This window comes from Triticum aestivum, chromosome 6B (genome assembly GCF_018294505.1).
Source record: "Triticum aestivum cultivar Chinese Spring chromosome 6B, IWGSC CS RefSeq v2.1, whole genome shotgun sequence".
Classification (NCBI taxonomy): Eukaryota; Viridiplantae; Streptophyta; class Magnoliopsida; order Poales; family Poaceae; genus Triticum; species Triticum aestivum.
In genome coordinates, this window is record NC_057810.1 from 467742498 (window position 1) to 467768634 (window position 26137).

Here is a 26137-nt window from a genome sequence, read left to right on the forward strand (position 1 = left end):
TGCATGATCCTTGGGGTATGAATCGCCTTGCTTAGGGGGTGCCAAAAGCTATTCTGTAAATGGGTAGTTGAAAAATGATGCATTTCATAATGTCATGAACCATACTTCAAGGCATGGTCGATCAAGAAAGGACCTTTGAAAGAACATGCGGTGCCCCCATGTTTGGTTTTGGTAATTGATGACAATCTCTATGGACTAATGGTTGTCTTGAGTTATATTTGAAGGATTTGTCCATAGCATTTTCTTGAAGTCCATGTGTTGGTTTCAAGGAGTTTATGAGTTGACCAAGGTGCTATTAAGGAATTATCCAAAGATTGGTCATGCGAGTGTTGAGCTTATTGCAAGCATGTCTTGAAGAAGAAGGTTGTGTGATCATTCATGTTTACCTTCAATACATCATCCTAATGAAGAGAGTTGCAAAGATTTAAGGTTGATCAAGACTAAGTCAATAGTGAATCAATTTGATCAACTCACAAAGCGTAGAAGATGTACCGAGAGGGATCAAGTGATCCCATGGTATGGTAAGCATTGTCCATTGCACTTTGTGTACTAACCCATGGTCTATGTGAGAGTTCTATGTGGGGTTAGGTACGTATCCATGGGCTTGCATCAAGAGGAAAATATCATACAACCCATGGAAAGGATGACATCAAGTGGTGATCGTCATCAAGATTGCCGTGTGCAAGTTCAAGTGGAGCATCATGAAGAGATCAAGTGCTTGAATCTTGCCATCCATTGTGGTGTCAATGGACTTGTGAAGATGAGCCGAAGAGTGGCTCACCCATAGTGGACTATGGGGGAGCAATCATCTAGTCTTCATCGAGCCAACGCAATCAAGAAAGGTGGTCCATCTTAAGGGAGTCAAGATCGTCATCATCTAGCTCAAGTGGACCATGTGCAAGGCAAAGGTTTGCCCTTGATAGGTTTTCTATTTTACCGGTCTCGTGGTGGTAGTAGGGAGACTGGGTTATATGATCGTTTGTCGTACTATCAAGGGGGGCTCTCAAGTTGGTAGCTTGATCGTATCATTAGTAGAGAGCTCAAACCCTTGCATCCTTGCATCATGTTTCTTGTTTCTTGTTTGGTTCTCTTTGTGAGTCTTAGAGCTTATGGTCATCTTGATGACAAGCTTGAGTTCATCGAAAACGGAGTTCACATGCGTCTTCTATGATGTTTTCGGTGTTGGAGGTTTTACCGGTCTTTTCTGAGGAAGGGTTCTCACCATTTTCCTTTGGGCCTTTTCTCATTTGCTTATTATTGGTATTTCTTTCAAGATTGTGTTAGCCCTTGTCGCTAGCTTTCCAACGAACTTGGTTTCGTTGAATTTGGAGTCCGTTTGCAAAAGTTGTGGTTGTTTTGGTAAAGGTTGCAGCGGTACTACCGCGACTGGAGCGGATGTAATTTTTTACTACCGCTCCAAAGCAGTACTACCGCGGCTCCTGAGCGGTAGTACCGCTCCAGAGCAGTACTACCGCGGCTCCTAAGCGGTAGTACCGCTCCGGACCAAAATCTCGTGTTTTGCTCAGCGGAAGTAGGCACAGAAGTATTTTTTTTAGTACGGCTCGCAAGCAGTAGTACCGCTACCATTTGCGGTAGTACCGCTCCGAAGGTTCTTCTGGCCTTTTTGCCTCCTCGCTGTTGTGTTTCTACCGCTCCTTGGAGCGGTAGTACCGCTCTGTGCGGGCTGTGAGCATAACGGTTGGATTCGGGAGCTCCTATAAAAGGGGGTCTTCTTCCCCATTCAACCCAATCCTTTGAGCTCGTGTTCTTCCCCCATTGTTGACCTTCTTCGAGCTTGCTAACTCTCAATCCCTCCATGGATTCTTGTTAGTTTTTGAGGGAAAAGAGAGAGGAGATCTAGATCCATGTTTCCACCAATCACTTTCTCCTCTAAGTGAGGGGAACCCCTTGGATCTAGGTCTTGGAGTTCTTCGTGTTCTTCTTTCGTTCTTCCTCTCATTTTCCTCCCTAGCATTAGTTGCTTTGGTGGGATTTGGGAGAGAAGGACTTGGGCACTCCGTGTGCCCTTGTCATTGCATTTGGTGCATCGGTTTGAGTTCTCCACGGTGATACGTGGAAGTGAAGTTTGAGAAGCTTATTACTCTTGGGTGTTTGGGCACCCTAGAGCTTGTTCCTCTTGGGTGCCTTGGTGCCCTAGACGGTTGGTGGTGTTCGGAGCTCAATCATTATGGTGTCAAGCTCCGGGCAAGCATCGGGGTCTCCAATTAGGTTGTGGAGATCGCCCCGAGCAATTTGACGGGTACCGGTGACCGCCCCCAAGGGTTGCCAAAGTGTACGGGTTCGGTGACCGCCCCCAAGGGTCGCCATTTGTACGAGTTCGGTGACCTCCCTCAAGGGTCCCTTAGTGGAATCACGGCATCTTGCATTGTGCGAGGGCATGAGGAGATTACGGTGGCCCTAGTGGCTTCTTGGGGAGCATTGTGCCTCCACACCACTCCAAACGGAGATTAGCATCCGCAAGGGTGTGAACTTCGGGATACATCATCGTCTCCGCGTGCCTCGGTTATCTCTTACCCGAGCCCCTTTACTTATGCACTTTACTTTGTGATAGCCATATTGTTCTTTGTCATATATCTTGCTATCACATAGTTGCTTATCTTGCTTAGCATAAGTTGTTGGTGCACATAGGTGAGCCTAGTTGTTGTAGGTTTTGTGCTTGACAAATTAACCGCTAGGTTTATTCCGCATTTGTTCAAGCCTAAACCATAATTATTTTAAAGCGCCTATTCACCCCCCCCCCCTCTAGGCGACATCCTCGATCTTTCAATTGGTATCAGAGCCTCGTCTCTCTTTATTAGGCTTTACCGCCTAGAGAGTAAAGATGTCGACTAGGGGATTAGGATTCTCTGACACTCTTAGTTTCGATGGCACAAATTTTGATGTTTGGGTGATTCGCATGCTTAATCTCTTTAGGGTCATGGACCCAAATTTAGAGCGAATTGTAGATATGGGTTTTTCTCCTCCAAAGGATCCCCAAATATTATCTTTAGAGGATGAGAAAAACTCTTATCTCAATGCTCAAGCTTCTAATGTGCTTTTCGATGCTTTGAGCAATGTAGTTATATTTCAACTCATGCCGTTCCGAGATGCTCATGAGTTGTGGATGAAGCTTCAAGATAAATATGGTGTGTCCAAGATTTGTGGGGATGATTGTTCTCCCTCCACCTCCGGTCGTATAGTCTTCTCAACTTCTTCTACTTCACCTACATGTGGTTTGCCACAAGGTAATGACATGGTGAGTAGTGTTGGTCATTGCAATGATGATAGTATGCTTATTGTGGATGATCCTTCATCACTATATTATTGCAATGCTCCTTGTTTGGGCTTTAACACTTCGAGCACTCCAAATGTTTCACATGCTTGTGTTGATAGTCCTTGCATATCATGTAGAAATTGCTTGACTAAATATCATGATGATATGCTTGCTATGTCTTGTTGCCATGATAAAAATGCATCTATTTCCTCGAATTGTTGTGCTAACAATGTAGTGGAGACCGAACACTCCATGGAACAAGATGTGGTGTTTAATGGTGCCTCAAGGGATCCTACATCATCATCTATTGCTTTTTGCCTTATGGCTAAGGTGTCAAAGGTATCTCCTACTTTGTACCCCAATATGTCTCTTGATGATGATGTTGATGCTAATGATGATGAGGATAATGATGAAGAGAATGATAATGTTGCCTCCTTAAAAACTAAGGGGGAAATGATTTTTAAAGCTCTTCATAAAAATAAAATTGCTCGTTCCAACTTCATGGAAATAATGTCCATTGCCATTGATGGCAAGAAATACATTGAGAAGTTGGAATCTCATCTAGAGGAGCATGAGGCCACCATTTTTAAAATGGAAGGTCATGGGCGTGATTACGCTAATGAGATTGCGGACCTCTCTCAAGCTCTTGAACTTGAACAAACCACCAAGGAATCTCTTGAGGAGACTTTTGCTCTAGAATTGTCTAAAGTGAAGGAATCTACTGATAGAGCTCTTAAGGTGGCCAATGTTTTTGAAACTAAAAATGCTAAGCTTGAAGTTGCTCATGCTAGACTCCTTGAGGATTTTGAGCACCTCGAAAATGGCTCAAGGGTCATCAAGGGTGAGGTCATCAAACTCACCGAGTCTCATGCTCAACTTGAAGCTTCTTATTTAAAAGAGCTTGCCAAGTTGCCTTCTCCTCTTGTTGTTAATGATGATGCTTGTGCTACTAATTCTATTACTTGTGAAGCATCCATTTTGAAGGAGAATGTTGAGCTACGGGCTCAACTTGAGGTGCTATCTTGCAATTGTGGGAAATTGGAAGAAAGTCATGAAAAGCTCTCAAGCTCTCATGATGATATTCTAGTATCCCATAGTGTGCTAAAGATAGCTCATGAGGACATGATTGCTAAGGTAACATCTAGTGAGCCTCATGTGGATACTAGCACTACTTCTAGTCAAAATAGTATATTGCCATGTGCTAGTCCTTGTAATTCATCTACTCACAATGTTGGTACATCTTGTGATGAATTGCTTTCCTTGCCTTTTTGCTCTAACGATGAAGCTTATACTTCCTCTAGTACTTGTGTTGATACTAACCATGTAGAGGAAATCAAAGAGCTCAAGGCCCAAGTCACTTCTTTGAAGAAAGACTTGGAAAAGTGTCATGAAGGGAAGGCCACACTCAACAATATCTTGAGTGTGCAAAAATCCCCCAATGACAAAGGTGGACTTGGATTCAACTCCAACAAGAAGAAGAAGTCCAAGTTGAACAAGAAGAAGGGCTAAGAACAAGTCAAGAATTTGGCCAAGATTGTTTGCTTCAAGTGCAAAGTCGAAGGGCATCATGTTAGATCTTGCCCATTGAAGAAGAAGGCCATTAGTGTCAAGCAACAAGGGAATAGGGCACAAGTTCAATCTCATGCTCAACATCAAGTTGAAGAAAGGCCTCTTCCCAAGAAGACTCAAGTTAATGCTTCTCAAATTGAGAAATCAAGTGAGAAGAAAGTGAAGAGTAGACGTTGCTACTTATGTCGTGAGAAAGGTCACGTCGCTTCTTCATGCACTAGTGGTAACTTATCCAACCCAATTATTATTGATGATATCTATTCTCTTGGTAAGGATAAGGTTGGCAATGTGTTTGCCAAGTTTGTTGGTACTCAAAGTGGTGTCAAGCAAAGAACCATTTGGGTAGCCAAACCTATTGTGACTAACCTCTTAGGACCCAACTTGGTTGGGGACCAACAAGCTCAAACTTGATCAATAGGTGTTGTTGGAGGGCATTGGAGACTTGGCTACATTATGAACAATTAAGGGGACTTCATCATTCTCTTTGTCTCAAGCCAAGTCAATTGGATTATCAAGTTTCTAGCTTATATCCAATGTGCCTCCTTGCGGTAACTTGTACTTAAATTGTTTACCTTGAAAGTTACTTGCCCCCTTGCATGTTTTGGTTTTGTTCCTTGCATGTGTTTGTATATGTTGCGCTTCCAACTTGCTTATCTTGAGCAATCAAGTATGTGTGTGTTGGTTTGCACATCATGTACGTGTGCGTCGTGCATTGAGCCTTTTTGCTTCCTGTTTGTATCCTAGTTGGCTCGTGTGAGAGATCAATGGAACATCCCATTTTGGGGGAGTGATGTGCTTTGTGCACCTCACAATCCTATAAATGTGTGTACATGAGGAATACCATCTAGTATTGATATTACAAGATTATCTAGTCGCTAGGTGGTATATCTCTCATGAGAAATTCAAATTCTAAAAATTCCATTGATTATCTCATGTTGGATCCTCTTATTGCCTCTTGTTTAGTTCTTATTGGTATCACATTATGGGGGAGTAATATTCTAAGTGCATATTACAAGCCTAGAAAATGTGTACATTTGAGATATTGTCACCTAGAATTGATATTGTAAATTATCTTGTTCCTAGGTGGCATGTTAGCTCTACAAGTTGCAATTTGCTTTTTGTTTGGAGTGAAGATGATGTCGGATATCCTTGCTATCTACCACCGGGAATTATTTCCAAATACTTCTTGTCTTTTGACAATTGGTAATCACTTATGTGTGGTAGAATTTAATTGATCATCTTTACATTGGCTTTAGTTTATTTGCCTTTTTCTCTTGCCAAGGTTTGTGTCAACTCCCGTTGTCTTCCCTACCACTTGTGGATCTTGTTTATTTCTTTTTCTTGTCTAGTGTTTTCTAGATATAGTGAAAGTGGTGATCCCACCTTGTGCATTTTGTATTCAAATGCAAATCCTATATAATGCACAACTCGTGGGGGAGCTATCCTATTTTCTTTAGAACACTCTTCTTGTGATCCTTATCAAGTGTGTTTTGGTGGAAGGCAAGCCATTTCTTTTTGGTACTTTGTGCCATCATGAAACTTTGTTGAGAGCCTGGTTTGTTTGGAACCATCCTCTCTTTGAGAGTTTGACATCTTTAGTTTAGTGTGTATCAATGGATATCTCATTCCTTGATGTATCTTTAATGATATCTTCCAAGTGATGATTTCTCCACTTGGTATCATTTTCACTTGGCATTTCTTTGTTTTTGGTTTCGGGTTTTGAAAGTCTTGAGCATGCATGTTTACTTCATGTATTTCATTTGGCATGCTTTCTTTCTTTGACTCAATATATAGGGGAAACTCCACCTAGTATCAATTTGGATGAGATGTGCATGAAATTCATTTTCATATCTATATGCACATATTTATGTGGAGTTTGTCCTATGTATTGGTGTTTCTAACTATTTGGTCCCGATGAGTTTGGGTACTGTTTAGTTTGTGTTGTTCTTCTAGGAACATTTGGAGATGCATTGGATGCTCGGCTCACTCACAAGGAAGGTGTTGTCACCATGTGCATATTGGAGTCAAGCTAGGATGATCAATGAACTACTATCTACCTTCAATTGGTATCTACTACATCCTTCCAATGATATCTCGGTAACGAGTATCTATTCATGCTTTCTCCTCTTGCATTCAACCTTGTGTAGGTTGCATCTTGGCATGATTTTCATTTCATATCTTGTGATACTTGTTTCCTTTCTCAAAGCATCCCAACGATGATCTCTTGTTGCTAGTTGTGATGCCTTTGATGGATGTGTGTTTGGACTTCATTTATATACAATAAGACCATATCTAGCCAAGTGCTATGCTTTCAAGCAAATATCTTATTGGTATATTTATGACTTCCTTGTGGATATCTTGTTCCTTCGTGTTGTAACTATTTCGGGTGTACATCCTTCTTTGTAGATATGTATATCATCATGATTTCGTCTACATAGAACCTTATACACTTGAGAGAAATTACATCTCTAGTTGATATCTTTTCTTTCACGTCCACCTTGTCTTTCTTATGTTATTTCTTTGGTGGCTCCGTGAAAGCTTTTGCCTTGAGTGTGTGTCCTCTATCGTTGCATCTTGTTGCACTCTTGTGTGGTGAAGATTATTTTCCTCTTGCTTATCTTTACGAGGTTTTTGCCATCTTAATTGGTATCCCTCGTCTTGATGAGCCTCCCCTCGTCTATCTTCACCACGGGTTGTCACAAGCATAGGTTCTCTTTTTCTTATGGAGTAGTGAGCTTGTGAACCCATTTGCCAGTTGCGTGTGGGAATGATAGGCCTTGCACCGTGTGCCTCATTCTTTCAAGACTATGTTGATGCTTAATGCTCATCCTAATTTTAGTCTTCTCAAGTGCTTCGTCGTGACTCACACACATCATTTTGGTTGAGCCTATTCTTAAGTTGCCTCTCTTACATGTTGCTCAACCATGTGCTTGTTGCAAGCGCTAGGCTTTGTTTCCTATAGGCTCACTTGCACTGGATGTAAGTTTCTATTGATTTTGGGGGAGCTATGATCCTATTTTGTGCACTTTGTATTCAAATACAAAAATTCTTATGTGTGCACAAATCATGGGGAGCTTCTCCAGTTTCTTTAGAACACTCCTTCGCTCATATCATTTATTCATTCATGTGGCATGTAGGATCATTGGTCTAGTTGGCTCAATTGATATTCGTTGATTGCTTGCTTCAATTGGTATCTTTTGATTGCTTGATTGCTTGTTTCTCTCTTTCTTATGTCTTTGTGGCATATCTTTCTTTTGTGAACTTTGGGCCTAAATATAGTTTGTTTTCCTCCTAGTATTTACCGTCAAACTTGTGTATTGCATTCCACTCTCTTGTTGAGAAATACACAATTTATGGAGGACCACAATTTATATTGGCCTTCTTAGATTTTTGCCCATTTTGTCAATCGATGCCAATGGGGGAGAAGTTTCAGAGAGTTTTGTGGAGAAGTTTAGAGAGTTATCTCTTCTTTCTTTGGTTTTGTTCCTTAGCATTTGCATCTCATTCACATGCACTATTGGTTGTTGCATTGCATGGTGATGCATAATTTCTTATATAAACTCTCTTGAAAGTGATTTTCATCAATTACCAAAATGGGGGAGATTGAAAGAACATGCGGTGCCCCCATGTTTGGTTTTGGTAATTGATGACAATCTCTATGGACTAATGGTTGTCTTGAGTTATATTTGAAGGATTTGTCCATAGGATTTTCTTGAAGTCCATGTGTTGGTTTCAAGGAGTTTACGAGTTGACCAAGGTGCTATTAAGGAATTATCCAAAGATTGGCCATGCGAGTGTTGAGCTTATTGCAAGCATGTCTTGAAGAAGAAGGTTGTGTGATCATTCATGTTTACCTTCAATACATCATCCTAATGAAGAGAGTTGCAAAGATTTAAGGTTGATCAAGACTAAGTCAATAGTGAATCAAGTTAATCAACTCAAAAAGCGTAGACGATGTACCGAGAGGGATCAAGTGATCCCATGGTATGGTAAGCATTGTCCATTGCACTTTGTGTACTAACCCATGGTCTATGTGAGAGTTCTATGTGGGGTTAGGTACGTATCCATGGGCTTGCATCAAGAGGAAGATATCATACAACCCATGGAAAGGATGACATCAAGTGGTGATCGTCATCAAGATTGTCGTGTGCAAGTTCAAGTGGAGCATCATGAAGAGATCAAGTGCTTGAATCTTGCCATCCATTGTGGTGTCAATGGACTTGTGAAGATGAGCCGAAGAGTGGCTCACCCATAGTGGACTATGGGGGAGCAATCATCTAGTCTTCATCGAGCCAACGCAATCAAGAAAGGTGGTCCATCTTGAGGGAGTCAAGATCGTCATCATCTAGCTCAAGTGGACCATGTGCAAGTCAAAGGTTTGCCCTTGATAGGTTTTCTATTTTACCGGTCTCGTGGTGGTAGTAGGGAGACCGGGTTATATGATTGTTTGCCGTACTATCAAGGGGGGCTCTCAAGTTGGTAGCTTGATCGTATCATTAGTAGAGAGCTCAAACCCTTGCATCCTTGCATCATGTTTCTTGGTTCTTGTTTGGTTCTCTTTGTGAGTCTTAGATCTTATGGTCATCTTGATGACAAGCTTGACTTCATCGAAAACGGAGTTCACATGCGTCTTCTATGATGTTTTCGGTGTTGGAGGTTTTACCGGTCTTTTCCGAGGAAGGGTTCTCACCATTTTCCTTTGGACCTTTTCTCATTTGCTTCTTATTGGTATTTCTTTCAAGATTGTGTTAGCCCTTGTCGCTAGCTTTCCAACAAACTTGGTTTCGTTGAATTTGGAGTCCGTTTGCAAAAGTTGTGGTTGTTTTGGTAAAGGTTGCAGCGGTACTACCGCGACTGGAGCGGATGTAATTTTTTACTACCGCTCCAGAGCAGTACTACCGCGGCTCCTGAGCGGTAGTACCGCTCCAGAGCAGTACTACCGCGGCTCCTAAGCGATAGTACCGCTCCGGACCAAAATCTCGTGTTTTGCTCAGCGAAGTAGGCACAGAAGTATTTTTTTTAGTACCGCTCGCAAGCAGTAGTACCGCTACCATTTGCGGTAGTACCATGAGGTCGAGCGGTAGTACCATGAGGACGAATGGTACTATCGCTCCGAAGGTTCTTCTGGCCTTTTTGCCTCCTCGTTGTTGTGTTTCGAAGGGGTACTACCGCCCTAGCGGTAGTACCGCTCCTTGGAGTGGTAGTACCGCTCTGTGCGGGCTGTGAGCATAACGGTTGGATTCGGGAGCTCCTATAAAAGGGGGTCTTCTTCCCCATTCAACCCAATCCTTTGAGCTCGTGTTCTTCCCCCATTTTTGACCTTCTTCGAGCTTGCTAACTCTCAATCCCTCCATGGATTCTTGTTAGTTTTTGAGGGAAAAGAGAGAGGAGATCTAGATCCATGTTTCCACCAATCACTTTCTCCTCTAAGTGAGGGGAACCCCTTGGATCTAGGTCTTGGAGTTCTTCGTGTTCTTCTTTCGTTCTTCCTCTCATTTTCCTCCCTAGCATTAGTTGCTTTGGTGAGATTTGGGAGAGAAGGACTTGGGCACTCCGTGTGCCCTTGCCATTGCATTTGGTGCATCAATTTGAGTTCTCCATGGTGATACGTGGAAGTGAAGTTTGAGAAGCTTATTACTCTTGGGTGTTTGGGCACCCTAGAGCTTGTTCCTCTTGGGTGCCTTGGTGCCCTAGACGGTTGGTGGTGTTCGGAGCTCAATCATTGTGGTGTAAAGCTCCGGGCAAGCGTCGGGGTCTCCAATTAGGTTGTGGAGATCGCCCCAAGCAATTTGACGGGTACCGGTGACCGCCCCCAAGGGTTGCCAAAGTGTACGGGTTCGGTGACCGCCCCAAGGGTCGCCATTTGTACGGGTTCGGTGACCGCCCTCAAGGGTCCCTTAGTGGAATCATGGCATCTTGCATTGTGCGAGGGCGTGAGCAGATTACGGTGGCCCTAGTGGCTTCTTGGGGAGCATTGTGCCTCCACACCGCTCCAAACGGAGATTAGCATCCGCAAGGGTGTGAACTTCGGGATACATCGTCGTCTCCGCGTGCCTCGGTTATCTCTTACCCGAGCCCCTTTACTTATGCACTTTACTTTGTGATAGCCATATTGTTCTTTGTCATATATCTTGCTATCACATAGTTGCTTATCTTGCTTAGCATAAGTTGTTGGTGCACATAGGTGAGCCTAGTTGTTGTAGGTTTTGTGCTTGACAAATTAACCGCTAGGTTTATTCCGCATTTGTTCAAGCCCAAACCGTAATTATTTTAAAGCGCCTATTCACCCCCCCCCCCCTCTAGGCGACATCCTCGATCTTTCAACCTTGCCCTTCCATTCTGGAGAGAAATCTTTGGTTCCTCTCGAGTGATCAAATCAAGGAAAGCGTAGCCATGTGATTAAGGTTGAGAGTTAACCTCATAAGGGATCTGATTCATTGATCAAGAAGAGAGGTCGAAGCCATCCAACAAGGATGATAAGCTCTCGCCTAGTGCTTCGACAAGTATATCATAAGGAGTACCACTAATCACGCCAAACAACAAACAGTGGTGTTGCCCTCTCCCCTCTCCCCTCTTCCTCCTCCGACGGCCGCCACTCCGGCCCCGGCGTCCTCGTGACCGCCGGCCACCGCTCCGGTGCCGGCGTCCACCAGCCATGGCCTCCAGGGTCTCTCTCTCGGGGTCATCTTCTCCCTCCTCCGGATCTGAGGCTCCCAATCCAGCGCCTGGTCGGCTCCCGCTCTGCTCCATTGTCGTTGGTCCGAAGGTGCTGGGCACGACTTTCGGGCCTATTCTCCAGGGTGGAGCGGCCGGTCCTCCCAGGCCGCCTGCGGTGGATCCCTCAGCGTGGCGCACGCGCGCAGGTCGCCGCCCACGCAGCCCTGCTTCCCCGCCTCTCCCGCTCGCCACTCGTCGCCGCCGTTCGCCAGTGGATGCCCTGCCCACTTCGCGGCCGCCCAAGACCAGCATCCCCGCCGTCCTCCACGGGTGCTCCTACAACTGTGGGGAGGAGGGCCACATCTCGGCCATGTGCTGGAATCCCACCAAGTGCGTCCGCTGCAATGGGAGCGGCCACATCGCCCAGGACTGTTCTCGGCCGCGGAGTGTTCCGCTGGTGGATGCGGAGGCGCGCCCTCCGCCCTTGCGCCCGGTCGTGCCTTCCGCGGGTTCTGGCCGCTCGTCGCCCGGGTTGCCGCCCCCTCCACCTCCGCCTGGGGCGGGTTCTGGCCGCTCATCGCCTGGTCTGCCGCCTCCCCCACCGGGGCCGCCTCCGCCTGGGGCGGTCCGCCTCGTCCGGCCTTGGAGTGCGGTGGTGCGCTCGGGGCCAGTGGGCACTGTGGGTGGGCCGGGGTTCTCCATCCCGTTCGATCGCCCGGTGGAGTCTGGTGGGTCGTCCCATTCGGGGCTGGCGCCACCGTTGGTGGAAAGGTGCTTCCTTGAGGCCTCGGAGGAGTTGTCCCGCATGGAGGAGGATCTTGGGCGCGCGGTGGTGGTCTCAGTCACCGGTGAGAGGCCGGTGGTGGACTTGGCGTCGGCTGCGGTGGCTTTGCACGCGGAGTTCGGGATTGGCCCGGCAGATATGTCAATTCGCCCTTTCTTCCCGGAGGACTTATTGGTGATTTGCAAGCACCCTCTCGTGAGGCAGTTGATGGTGGAGCGCGGGGAGGCCTCTGCTCCGGGGTTCTCCTTGTCGCTGCGGCCCTGGCTTCGGCAGGGTCAGGCCACTGGTGCGGCCATGCCCTTCCTGGTGCCCCTTGAGCTGCGGGGTGTTCCTGTGCACGCATGGACAAGGCGGACGGCTGAGGTTGTGCTGCGGGGCCTGGGGTTCGTGCATCAGGTCGCGAGTAGGACGGCGAACCGGTTCGACATGTCGGGGTTCCGAGTGTGGCTTCGGACGGATGTTCCGGCTAGGATTCCTGGCTCCCGCTTGATGTTCATTGAGGAGCCGAGGGAGGCTCATGTGGAAGGGGGGCCGGCTGCGCTGTGGTATCCAGTCTCCATCGCCGTCCTTGGTGAGCCAGTTGCGGTGGCTGATGCGGACGTGCCAGCTCCGCCGGCGCCTCCGCCGCCGTCGCCGCCGTCGGAGGAGGATGGGTGTACTAAGGTTCGTGCCCGGACAGATGGGACCTTGTTGGGCGCTCGGGGTGCCGATGCTCCGTCAGGTGGGCATGGTGGCTCTTTGGGCTCGTCGGTGGGGTCGTCGGCGCAGCCGCCGGCGTCGGAGAAGGGCTGCTTGCTGGCGGATCGGGTGGTGCTTGGGCCTTCCAGCTGCTTGGCTGAGGTCAGGCGTCCCTCCTTTGCAGGGGAGACAGCCTCGCCTTTGACTGCGCAGAGCAGGGTGGGGCTGCCCAATCCGGTGCATCAACGGTCCTCGGGTGGTGCGGGCTTTTTGACCGGTATCACAGCGGATCCAGGGGTTCGCCCACCTCGGTGAATATTCATTGGCCAACGCGCGCGGATAGAGCTTGTCGGCTGGTGGGAAGCCCGGGGACGGGCGGGAGGCCCGCATGCAGATTGGTGATGTGTCCCTGTCGCTGGGCGGCACGGTCTGCGAGGAGCCAGTGGTGAGCAACGATGGGGGTCCAAGGTTAGGTGGGAGCCACACTTGCAGCGACCACGTTCTTGGCGAGGAACTGGACCTGTCCCCAGCTGCGGTGTCTCGGCCGGGCGTGGGGTTCGAGGAGGATCTGGTACAGGAGTTGGTGGAAACTGAGGCGGATTCGATTGTAGGTGGTGGGCCTGAGCAGGCACTGGCGCACATGGGGGACACTTTTCTGGTCAGTCTCTCAGCGGAACCAGAAGTTGCCACTTGTGCTGCCACTACGGGGAGGGTGCCATGCAGCCCATGCACGGGCGATGCGATGCGCTCACCACGTTCCCCTGTAGCGGTGCAAGGCAGGGTGGACTCCCTGTGCAAGGATTTGAGGCGCAATTTGACACCACTTTTGTCGGCGATTCCCAGCCGTGGTGCTGCTGCTGATAAGAGGAGGCCCAGGCAGAAGAGACAGCCAGTGTCCAACCCGAGGAGAAGCATGCGTTTGGCTAAGGGGCGGGGTTCCAAGGCGACCAAGCAGCAAAACATGCTGATTAGGAGGCTCTGCCTTGCAAACGAAGGTGAAACAATCAGCGACTCGGCATTGCTGGCCTACGCGCAGCTGTTTGAGAGACCGTTGACGGACTCCCACATCACGGCGATCCTTGCCCTTTTCGGTTGGCAGCCGTCGGTCTTGCCGGTGTTTGAAGGGGAGCCCGTCGTGGAGGACTTGCACTAGGGTGCGGTGCTGGTGGTTCGGTGGGCCTGCAATATGAATGTTACGCCTTTCAAAACGTTGGTGTGGAACGTGCGGGGTCTTAACAGCCCGGCACGTAGGAATGTGGTAGCCCAGGTGGTGGCCGCGGCCAATTCGAGTGTGGTATGCCTGCAAGAAACTAAAATGGAGGTTTTAACTCTCGATGTAGTTCGTCATTGCCTCGGCTATAAATTCGGGAACTTCTTTTACTTGCCGGCGAGCGGTACACGTGGTGGAATCCTGTTAGCATGGGATGAGTTGATAGTGCGAGTGTCTAACCCGCACTACACAGATTACACACTTACGGCCCTGGTTGTGCCAGTGGAGGGCCCGCAGTGGTGGTTGACAGGTGTGTACGGGCCACAGCTCGACCAGGAGAAGTTGCTTTTCCTGCGGGAGTTGGATGAAATACGTGAGCTCCATGCTGGACCGTGGATGGTTGCGAGCGATTTTAACCTCCTGGTTAACCCCGAGGACAAGAGTAATGAGAGGATAAACCGTAGAATGATGGGCAAGTTTCGCTCTAAGCTGAACGCGCTTGAGCTGAAGGAGGTTTATCTGAATGGGCGTCGGTACACTTGGTCTAATGAGAGAGCGAACATGACACTTGAGAAGGTGGACCATGTGTTCTGCACTGAGTCGTGGGAGGAACTTCACCCGACCTGTTGCCTTAGTGCGGTGGGATCGGCCATATTGGATCATTGCCCGCTACTGCTTGACGTCAACGCGGACCTGTGCATGGGGTCACGCTTCAAATTTGAGGCTTTTTGGACGAAGGCGGATGGATTCTTGGATACGGTAGCGGAAGCTTGGGCCTCTGTCCCACGTGAGGATAATCCTTTCAAGACTTTGGATTTACGGTTGAGAGCTACGGCAAAGAGCTTAAAGCGGTGGAGCGACCGGTGGATCGGTAATGTTAAGCTTCAAATTGCGATCGCGCTGGAAGTGATCCAGCGGCTGGATAAGGCGATGGACATGCGAGCTTTGACTGAGCGGGAGCGTGAGCTACGGAGAATTCTGAAACAGAAATTGTTAGGGCTTTGCTCGCTTGAACGGACCATCGCGAGGCAGCGATCTAGGATCCTTTTTCTTCGGGAAGGAGAGGGTAACACGCGGCTGTTTCACCAAACGGCGTGTCACCGGCAGAGGCGGAACATGATCACCTTGTTGTCTGATGGAGTTTCAATGGCCACAAATCAGGATGAGATTGCAAGCATGGTAGATGGGTATTACAAGAATCTTTTTGGGACTGCCCAGCAACGATTGGCCTCTATCAACTTGGAAACGCTCCAGCTACCTTGCTTACACATGTCGGGCCTTGACATTGCCTTCACTGAGGAGGAGGTACAGAAAGTTGTTCAGGCGATGCCCATGGACAAGGCGCCCAGTCCGGACGGATTTACAGGCCGCTTTTATGCTTCATGCTGGGAGATTATTAAAGGAGACATCATGGCCGCGCTTGATTCTTTCTTCCGCGGCGATATGCGCGGGTTGCAGGCCATCAATAAGGCAATTGTTTCCTTGCTGCCTAAGGTAGATGGGGCGATCGACAACAAAGATTTCAGGCCTGTGAGCCTGGTCCATGGGGCGATCAAGATTTTTGACAAGCTACTTGCGCGTAGATTAGCCTTGGAGCTGCCAGGGCTGGTTGGTAAGCACCAAACTGCCTTCGTCAGGGGACGTTCCATACATGACAACTTCATGTTGGTGCAAAGTACAACAAGGAGATTGCACGCGCTTAAGCAGCCAACCATCATGCTCAAGCTGGATATCTCAAAGGCATTTGACTCGGTGCAGTGGCCGTTCTTGGTGGAAGTGATGAGGTGCATGGGTTTTAGTACTAAGTGGATAGACTGGATCTGTGGACTACTTGCAACATTGTCAACGAGGATCATGGTTAATGGTGTGCCAGGAGAGCCTATCTTCAATTGTCAGGGCCTGAGGCAGGGTGACCCTGTCTCTCCAATGTTATTCATCCTCACAATGGAACCACTTCAGAGGATGTTTGGGGTGGCTCTCGAGCGTGGTCTCATTTCCCCGCTTGCTTCCAGAGGTCTAACCGAGAGAGTATCTATGTTCGTGGATGATGTCATGATTTTCCTCAAGCCGGAGGTACAAGACCTCACTACTTGTGCAGCCTTGCTGCGTCTCTTTGGTGAAGCGTCTGGTCTCAGAGTTAACCTGCAGAAGAGTGCGGCTCTGCCAATTCGGTGCAATTCAGTAATCATGGAGAGGGTGGTTCAGGTGCTTGGCTGCCCTCAAGGTACTTATCCATGCAGATACTTGGGGCTCCCCCTCACCCTGCGGAAGCAAACAGCAGCCCAGCTGATGAGTATGGTGGATCAACTGGCTCGATGCCTACCTAGGTGGATGGCTGTCAACATGCCGAAGAGTGGAAGAATGACTCTTGTCCAGTCTGTGCTCTGCGCAATCCCTATACATATGATGATGGCATTGGACATCCCACAGAAGGTCATAAAGGCCATGAATAAGATTTGCCGCGGGTTCTTGTGGTGCGCCAAAGATCAGGCATCTGGTGGACAGTGCAGAGTGGCCTGGGAGAAAGTGTGCTCACCAAGGTGGGCAGGAGGACTTGGCATCCCCAACCTCAAGTGGCTGAACGCGGCCATGCAGGCATGATGGCCCTGGCTGAAAAGAGTGGATCCATCACGACCGTGGGCGGAGCTTGATATCTCAGTCCCTCGAAGATCGATGCAAATCTTTCAAGCTGCAACCCATGCGACGGTGGGTAATGGTGAGAGCACGTCGTTTTGGGAGGACAGATGGGTGGATGGATTCAGAGTGGAGGAGCTGGCGCCAGCACTCTATAGTATGGTACGGCAAATGATTCGAGGCAGCCGTACAGTCAGTCAAGGCCTGACGAGCGGAGCCTGGGCTTTGGACATAGGACTTGAAGTGACGAATCAGATGCTTCAGGAGTACCTCAGGCTATGGGATCAAATGGAGAGAGTGCAGCTGCATCAGGACTCGGTGGATTTAGTGAGATGGGCGTGGGAGCCATGCGGCTCCTTCTTCACGAGGTCGGCATACCAGGCTAAATTCTGGGCTCGAGAGAAGGATCCAACGGCGCAGTTCACATGGAAGTCCAAGGCTCCCTTGAGGTGCAGATTTTTCACCTGGCTTGCATTGCAGAACAGATGTTGGACATTGAACAGATTAGCGAGCCGGGGACTAGAGCATGAGGATGCTTGTCCGTTTTGTGACCAAGTGGAGGAGAGCATGAACCACCTAATGCTCCGGTGTGTCTTTGCCAGAGAAGTATGGGCGCGGGTGTGCACGGCCTGGGGTAAGCCTCAATGGACACCGACCGCAACTTCAAGCCTGGCAGAGTGGTGCATGAACACAGCTGATAGCGCGGCTGAGAAGAAGGACACGCGGGCGTTGCTCGTCCTTGTGCTTTGGGAGCTATGGAAGCATCGCAATGGCATAGTGTTTGAGGGGGATGTCCCGTCGATTGTGTATGTAATGCGTAGGATAGCTGTAGAGTGCGCAGCGTGGAAGGAGGCAGGCCTGCTTAGATTGGATATTGATCGCTTTCTAGCAAGCTTGCAGGTGGGGGATGTCGCGAGGATTTAGCGTGTAAGTGTTGTATGGGCGAAGTTGGGACGATGTAATCGCCAACGTGGAGGGGCTCTCTCCCCCTTTTCCCTTCTTGAATATATAGTATGCACACTCGTGCATATTCGAGAAAAAGTATATCATAAGGTGAGGGGATTGGACATGTGACACATTGAGAGGTTCGTCGGAATGACTTCGTGGAACTTACAAATTGACATGTCTTGTTAGAGGCCACTACCACTTATGTGCTAGTTCAAGTTGGCCTGGCACAAGTTGATAAACTTGTTGCCAGAGTATCAACTCATGACGTGAGTAAGGAGTTACTCGGGCACCTTGATCGAGTAAGATTTACTGAACCACTCCCCATGTCCTAGTCGGCATGAACCCGTGGGGTCACACACCTAAGGATACCAAACCCACTTGGATAAGATCCGATGTGTTATGGGGACTGGACTCCTTGTGGGCCTCAAGAATTTAGTCCATGTAGGGGAGGGTATACAAGGAGGCAAAGTGCAATATTATGGCATAGGAAAAACACAAGGGTTTGAAGAAGCCTTCCAACAACCGCCGCCATCTCCTTCCTTGATTGCGAGAGGAAACTTAGGATGCGTTTGGTTGAAGGTGCCATATGAATGGGTTTGGACCGCCCAGTTTTTTTTATGGAACCATTCAATTCATGTGTTTGGCTATATATAATAGATGAGTTAATTATTGAAAAGGGACCATCAGTCATGCTCACATGATCATGCATGCCATGGGTGGCCATATGATTCGACCATTTTTTGGGGGTGGAATGGTTCAGCATCTTCAGAGCATATTCTCTTTTTTTAGTGGAACCATTCAAGTGCTTTATAACCAAACATGTCTATTTTTTTAATGATCCCAACCCATCCCTGGCCACCCTTGCAACCAAACGCACCCTTAATAGTCCATCACTGAGTTGTCTCGGACTATATGTGTGGATGCACCTTGGGAGGCGTTGCACTCTGACGCTCAAGCGAAATGAACGTGGATCGTTTCGTGATCAAGAGGGTGGAGCCGTAAAACTACAAGCGAGGAGTAGTTGTACGACTACAGCTACACTGATGAGCTTCGCTGACTCTATGTCCTCTATGGGTTGGCAAGTCAAGTGGTATGTTCTTGATCTCCCTCTTGCAACATGATCTTGGGCAGCGCGGGGTGGAAATTTTTGATTTTGCGCTAGTTCATAAGAGGATTGCCCCATCCTTTGTTGCATCAAACGGTGTAGAGGAAGCCCAATAATTTAATGGTGGTGGAACGGAAGAGACGACAAATGATGGTGAAGAGGAAGGACCAACAACACGATGTTTAGAATTTAACACGAAAGCTGAGAAGGTAGAACCCGAGTGGATGAGGAAAAATGAAAGAAAAGCGGGATCATGGGAAGAAGAGTGACGAATTGCCAGATTGCCTTCTTATGATGATATGTGAGCCCAAGCTCTGCATGAAGGTCTCCAAGGAGATATGGATCTGCAGCGCCGATTTTGTCCATTGAAAGTCTTTCCGGGGCAGAATGGTCGCCCAACAAAGGTTCTTACCAACAACAATCCTGCTGCTCTTGAGGAGATGAAAGTAGTGGTCGAACATCAGCTTTGCAAAAGAAAGATGAATTCCACGTTCATACCATCTTAGCAATTGTCACATAAGATAGCAGGTGGGATGGAAAAGAGAAACAAAAAAAATGTCTTGTCTTCTCTTAACCAAGAGATGTTCTCTTAGATTAATCATTATAGGAGATGTCTTCTTCTGTACACACATTTTCTAGTTTTAATCATCCAATAATTTCAGGATCTTGTGCCATTAAATGATACAGATAACACTAAGATACACTTCCACCATTCACAAATATAAGATGTTCTATTTTTCTTTTTGTTCTAACTTTATGTGATCGGATGTATATAGACATGTTTTAGTGTGTCTGTTCGCCCATTCAATCCATATGTAGTCCATAGTAAAATATTCAAAACATCTTATGTCTATGAATGGAGGGGGTAATATTTTGTACAACATGTTGAATTGCCAAGTGGAAAAATACACAAGAAAATGCTGTTTTATCAAGTTATGTGACGTGCGTAAGGACAATGAATATTGCTATACCAGAGGAATATGTGTAAAAATCACTCGGGTTTACATAAGAAATTGTTGGAAATGCCACCGCAATTTGCTTTGACTGGAAGACCGATATATAATTTCTTTTTATTATTATATAGATGGAAGACTAATATAATACAGTAATAAATAAATGTACGAAAGCATAAACAAGACTAATTGACCTTCGGACCCAAAAGGAATCAAGGACAAACACTACATTCATTTAATCCGATCACCACAAGTCCACAATATTTCAAGGCTCGCTCCCCAAACCAGCTTTGCTAGAAATGCTTGCTTGGTTCCTACAGCAACTAAGCATCCTCATGATTGTCCTCCATCTCTTCATCATCAGCCACTATCTGCACCATGCCACCAGCACCAATGAGCTCCATTTGTTGTACCAGCTGCTGCAGACCCTCCGCGGGTATCCCTTGGAATCTCAGGAACGCGTCAAACAGTGATGAATTATCGAGTTCCATCCTGTGGTCAGGTGTGTGCTGCTGATTAAAGCGGCCTGGGAGCTTTGAAGTGCTGTCGTAGCATTCCCCGCAAAGGTCGAATCCAATTGCCTCTGTGCAATCCTTGCATTTGTATCGCTTGCCTCGTATCGGATAGACCTGCAAAGCATTCATCAGTTCCATATTTACCAAAAGGATCAGGGTAACTCAAGACATGGGAAATGAAGCAAGGATACATGGATGCCTATCAATACCTCCCACTATGATTTGCATTAAGTTTTTTCTTTTGTATGTAACAAGATATTAGAAGGTTTAAGAGACCACAAAGGTTGCTAATGTTGGTTACTGAAGAGTGAGCACATAAATTTAAAACTTGGAATGAAAACAATCCTAATGTTGCAATCAAATTTCTAGTTATTCGTCAACCCGCACTTGAATTAAGAACTACCTTTCACATTAGAGCAATATCTTCAAATAAAAGGTAAAACTGTGTTTATGGAGTATTAAACAAACGTTATAAAACAGATACTGGAGCACAAATTTATTAATGGAATGGGAAAAATCATTAAAAAGACTAATTGGGAATAGGTCCTAACACTCTGGACAGGCTTTTTATTCGTTAGGTAACCTGATGGAAGATTTACGCCATAACACCAAGAGGACAACAAAATGAAGATGCATACTCAGCAAATCATTTCGAATTTCTTAAGTTCAAGAAATCATTTTATCTACCAATAGTGGCTCCATTTGTACGGTTTATCAACTGAATGTATGCCAGCTTGACTAATTACTAACAAGGTTATGGACTTTCTAATTTGTACAACTTGAACATACCCCACATGAGTCACAGCCAACTCCAATGTGAACATTTGATAAGTCTAGAGTCTTCTGTACAAAAGTTCCCTTCTTGCATGAAGTACCTGAACCACACAAAACACAGGAATCATGTACGAAAAAATGGATCAGGCATGTGCTTCATTTCATAATATAATTTACAAAGATATCAAGTTGCACTTCATGAAGGTTAAGTAATTCTGTGACTCAAGGATCAAAGTCGGAATTTTTTGAAACATTTAACTTGAGTTCTCAAATGTGAGAGCATGGAAGCATTTGATGGATGGGAGCACCAGATATTCTCCCATTATCTATATGTATCATCATATTTGAAACATGCAGCTCAACTTATATCTGATTAGGGACCGCAGTTTGTGGTAGAAATTGCCCACACAACTTGAAACAGCAACAGGTACAGGGGATCGACACCACAGGGGGTGTGAGTAAGCCTCTGCTACTATTTTGTTTCAACAATCTAGCATAATTGTATATGGGATCTAATTATTTCTTTTAGTTCTTCCGAAATTTGTAGGGTAGTGTACATGGGTAGTTTTGGGTTTTCTTTTTTGTTAATGTTCACATGATATGTGTCTACAATCCTAAAAAATTCAGATCCAAATTCGAATTACACATCGCAAAACAAAAAAGACAAATCACGGTGTGAATAGTGCAGTTTTCTGCTTTTGTCTTTTTGTGACACTATTAGTGTTGGATTTGTCTATTTAGTTTCACCATGTGCATTTCAAATTTGGATCTGATTTTTTAATGGTTGTAGATACAGAATAACCTATATAACCAATGACCAACTGTAATGGTTCTTGACATATCAGTAACCTTCCTGAATGAATAAACATGCCTCTCAGTATGCACAAAATTAACGACATTGACTAATGCCGGAAATCCTTCCTGAATGAATATTTTGAAGACTAAATCAACAATACATGGAAGTAGATCATTATATGAAGTATCGGTAACACAAACTAGATACTCCCTCAATTTTTATTTCAATGAGTTCCTGACACACATTACAAAAGTGTATTTCATATTAACAAAACTATGTTAAGGTTAATGTTTGTTGATCAATTAAGTGACAACACAACAGTTCAAGGTAAAATAAGGCACTGCTAAAAACAAGTGCAGGTAGCCAACAAACAAAAATTAATAGCGGACGAAAACTATCGATATGGATACCCCCGGACAAACAAATCAACTTAAAAGGGTGCATTCACATTTAGCTAACAGAGTAAGTCAAACACCAATTTCACGATTAGCATGATGAACTTGATGCACAGTATTATGTTGTTAAGGTAGAGAGCTATATATCATGATATGTGAGTCTGGGCTACACACACAAAAAGGCTTACTTGAAGATGATCCTTCAGGATTGCATTGGCTATTCTCAAGCTGAAGTTTCTTGCGTCTTGATTCATATTCTGCTGGAAAATATTCTTCCAGAAAGTGGTCAAGATCTAAACAAACATTAGGAAAATCTCCAGGATGAAGACCTCCACAGACTTGACATTTCAATGCTTCATCACCCACGGAAGGCAAACAAGATATGCAATACACTTTTCACAAAACCAAAGATAAGTCAGTTCCTATAAAGAAAAGAAAACTACAAAAATTGACCAACCCTTCTTATTCTATATTTAGAGCTTACCATGACCACAGTTAAGAACAGCAGGTTGATACAGCAGCTCCTTGCAGATAGGACAAGACACATCATCTAACTTTATTTTCATTGAATGCTCGTTCATAGTACTGTCATCAACTGAGGCTTCTCCTGGAGGTCCAGTTTTGCCATCTTCAAGCTTGTTGCCCCAATCTTTTCCATTTTCTTGAAAAAGTGCAAAGGCTTATGCATACAGGACTATACTGGGGAAGATATCATTGCAATTTGCCATTACATAAAAAGAATTCTTACCGCCATTGTTGTTCTTGGAGTTTAAGAACTCAATGATTTGTGGAGAAAAGGTATCCACGCTCCTCTCTTGCTCTGAATTGTAACCCAATTAGAACATAATAATATTTCATAATTCATAACAAACAAAAACGAGGAATACTAATTAAAATAAGGGAAACTAGTGTTTGGTGGAAAGTAATTTAATTTACAATTGAAACTTGATGGTAGAAGAAATAGGTACAAACTTAAAAATTGATAGACATCTAAATGGCAGGGAATGTGAAATTCAAGGGCTGCTGTGGTACCTGCCAAGCACTCAAGTATATAGCTCATGCTGTGTAACATATGATTGTTAATACCTCTACACAATCAATACCCATGAGACTTAAACCCTAAAGTGATGTTTCTCCCCTATCCTTCAATATGTCCCGGTGATCTTGCAGAGAAATCTTCATCTCTCGAAACCAGCAACCTCTTTTGCATCAACGCTCACGTTGCCGATTAGGCACAAGTGCAGGCATAGTGAGGGACAATCCAAACCTAAGCCAACAGCTCAAACATGTTCACCTTATACCTCCACCAAGTTCCCATCCTATCTTGACCGATCAATTTGGGTATGATGGATATGAAAACAACTTCTGGAGTGTATTCTAGTTTGGTAGAACTGGTGGTATGCTTGCATTCTGGATGTCATTTCCCACACAAATTTGGAAGAAAATAACTTTACATCAGAACAACTCCCAGCATGATTTCTTAACTGATAACTAGTTCTGTAAGAACATCAAATCTACTGATAGACTATACTTGTACCAAAAACACAAGGCATGTTGTGTTGGAAGAAAAGTAAACATTTAATAAGGAAGAAAAATGTTTCTGATATGGCAAATGGGTTCCTTGCTTTGGGCATTGAGCACTCACCTAGTACTTCCATTTCCCTCTTTTTGTATTCCACGGGTTCAAGCTTTAAAAGCAAGTGATGGAGGAGTTGGCAGATACTTGGGAAATGAGTATAAGGTTGCCTGCATATTGCACAATGGGATTCCCGGGCGTAATGCATAGCTTTATGGACGCACCAGAAACATGACATATGACCACATGCTGCACCAATAAACGCCAAATGAGATTCAAAAATATACCACACTGGTTTTAGATCATCATAAACAGCAGAACCTTACCAATAACAACTGGTTTATAGAGAAGCTCCCTGCAAGACATATTGAACAAGCATATAAGATTATTAGCACATTTGCGCAGAATCGGAGCCAATCCAATGCTCATCAAAGAGAAAAAGGTATGTAACCTGGTAATACTTTTTCAAGTGAATAATCAGAACTTTAAAAGTAAGTGAGAGCATGTTGTTTCACAACACTATCAGGCATCTACCGCAATAATAAGAGTTATAAATCAATTTATTTGTGTTTCTTAATGTCCTGCAGGGTGTGGAATTAAGCCGACATAAATCACTTAAGCCTCGCATAGTCCCGTGGCCACCCAAATGTGGCAACACTTGGTGATCGGTATTGCTAGATAGATTAGTGATAGTCACGATTTACTGGCACGGAACATCGAGGAGCACGAGTACAGTAGGACCCAATTCGCATCGGATCAAGACGAGGGGCGCGCAATAATCTACCAAGCAGCCAAGCAGGCGTATCCACAACCGACGCGGGAGATTATTCGGCCCGCCATGGCCACGCCAACGGAGAGGAGGAGAAAGGTGGCGTGTAAACTCACAGGCATACGCAGCACTGGAACCGCGGGTCCTCCAGGTCGTCGAAGCCAGCTCCACCGGCGGCGGCGGCGGCGGCCTCCTCCTTCTTCTCCGTCGGGTGGCTCGAGCTGCTGTCGTCGGAGGCCATCCTCCGCCTCGGTGGAAGTGGAAGGCGGATGGGGATTCTGCAGGTGCCGGGGGGGGTGAGCAGCCAAGATGCGATGACTATGCGAGTGCCGAGTGCGCGAGAAAAGGGCGGCGAGGAAGGGGCCGAGCCGCACCCCGCGGTTTGGGCCTTGGGGACGAAGGAAGGAACTGACCATTCACGCTCCGTGTCCGGTTCGTCCGGTCGCGTTCGGGTGCCGTGTTTTAGTGCGTCCAGTTCACCCACAAAATTGTCTCAAAAGAAAAAAGTTCACCCACAAAACCATATCCTTCCCAGTTTGTATTGTTTTTTTTAACATAATCCTTCACGATTTGGATCGCGTGTCATCGAGAGAGTTCGACGGAGACGGTACGATCGGCCGGATCACGGGGAAATGGTAGAAGACGACTCGTGGTAAGCAATTTAAATTATTTCAAAACAAAAACCTATAACGTATTTCATCACGTAATAAAAAGATGGAATCGTGATGGATGGTGACAGAAACAGCACCTGTTTTTCTTGTAGGTCAATGAATACAAATCGGACATGGCATTTTAGCACGGTTATTTATAAACGCAGACGCTCACATACATAGACATACACTCACACTATGCACGCACGCACGCACGCATACCCAGCCCTTATGTGCATCTCTGAGATACTAAGCCGGGCGCATCATCTTGAGATTGACGTAGTCGACGAGAATGTTTTCTCCCACTGAACATACATCGCCTGAAGGCCTGAAATAAATCCAAAAAAATACGAACACCAGCGTCAAGTTTATGACTTAAATCCTTAATGGACCGAGGGTATCACTGTATCCTAACCATCCAATCATAGGTTGATTCGCATATCATGATAATCTTGAGACTGGGACAACGTCACCGACAAGAATTTAAAATCAAGAAAATAGTGTTGCTTTTATTGTCACGTACTGCGTACTGCAGAGAGGTGATCATGAAATTGTGTATGTACCTAGACTCACTAAAATAGAACCCCAATAACTGGCGTACGTCGGCTATGGCGGGGTGATCAAGCGGACCTTTTGTTCCACGTGGAGGTTTCGATCGAACAAATGATTATGTTTGCTGGAACGAAACCCCCAGAACCAGTAGCAGAGCTTGGGCCAAAAACATTGGGCGCCCGGGGAGGGGGCAAACATAATCATTTTGAGCTGATTTCCTGTGGAAAAATAGGCCTAACACTACGGAATGGACACAATTTTTCCTATTTGTTGGGGCCATGGCCTAGGTTGGCCTCCA

The 26137-nt window shown here is 46.0% G+C and overlaps 1 protein-coding gene across 1 annotated transcript; it reads right to left on the reverse strand.

The window, feature by feature from the left end:
- Positions 1-19913: 19913 nt before the first annotated feature.
- LOC123137500 (E3 ubiquitin-protein ligase PRT1) lies at positions 19914-25043 on the reverse strand. Its single transcript, XM_044557287.1, has 8 exons — positions 24754-25043; positions 24195-24223; positions 23938-24117; positions 23041-23112; positions 22777-22953; positions 22481-22684; positions 21117-21202; positions 19914-20441 (listed from the first exon to the last, which is right to left on the reverse strand). Exons 1-8 carry the CDS (start codon positions 24876-24878, stop codon positions 20136-20138), a joined length of 1179 nt encoding a protein of 392 aa, XP_044413222.1. The 5' UTR covers positions 24879-25043; the 3' UTR covers positions 19914-20135.
- Positions 25044-26137: the final 1094 nt, after the last annotated feature.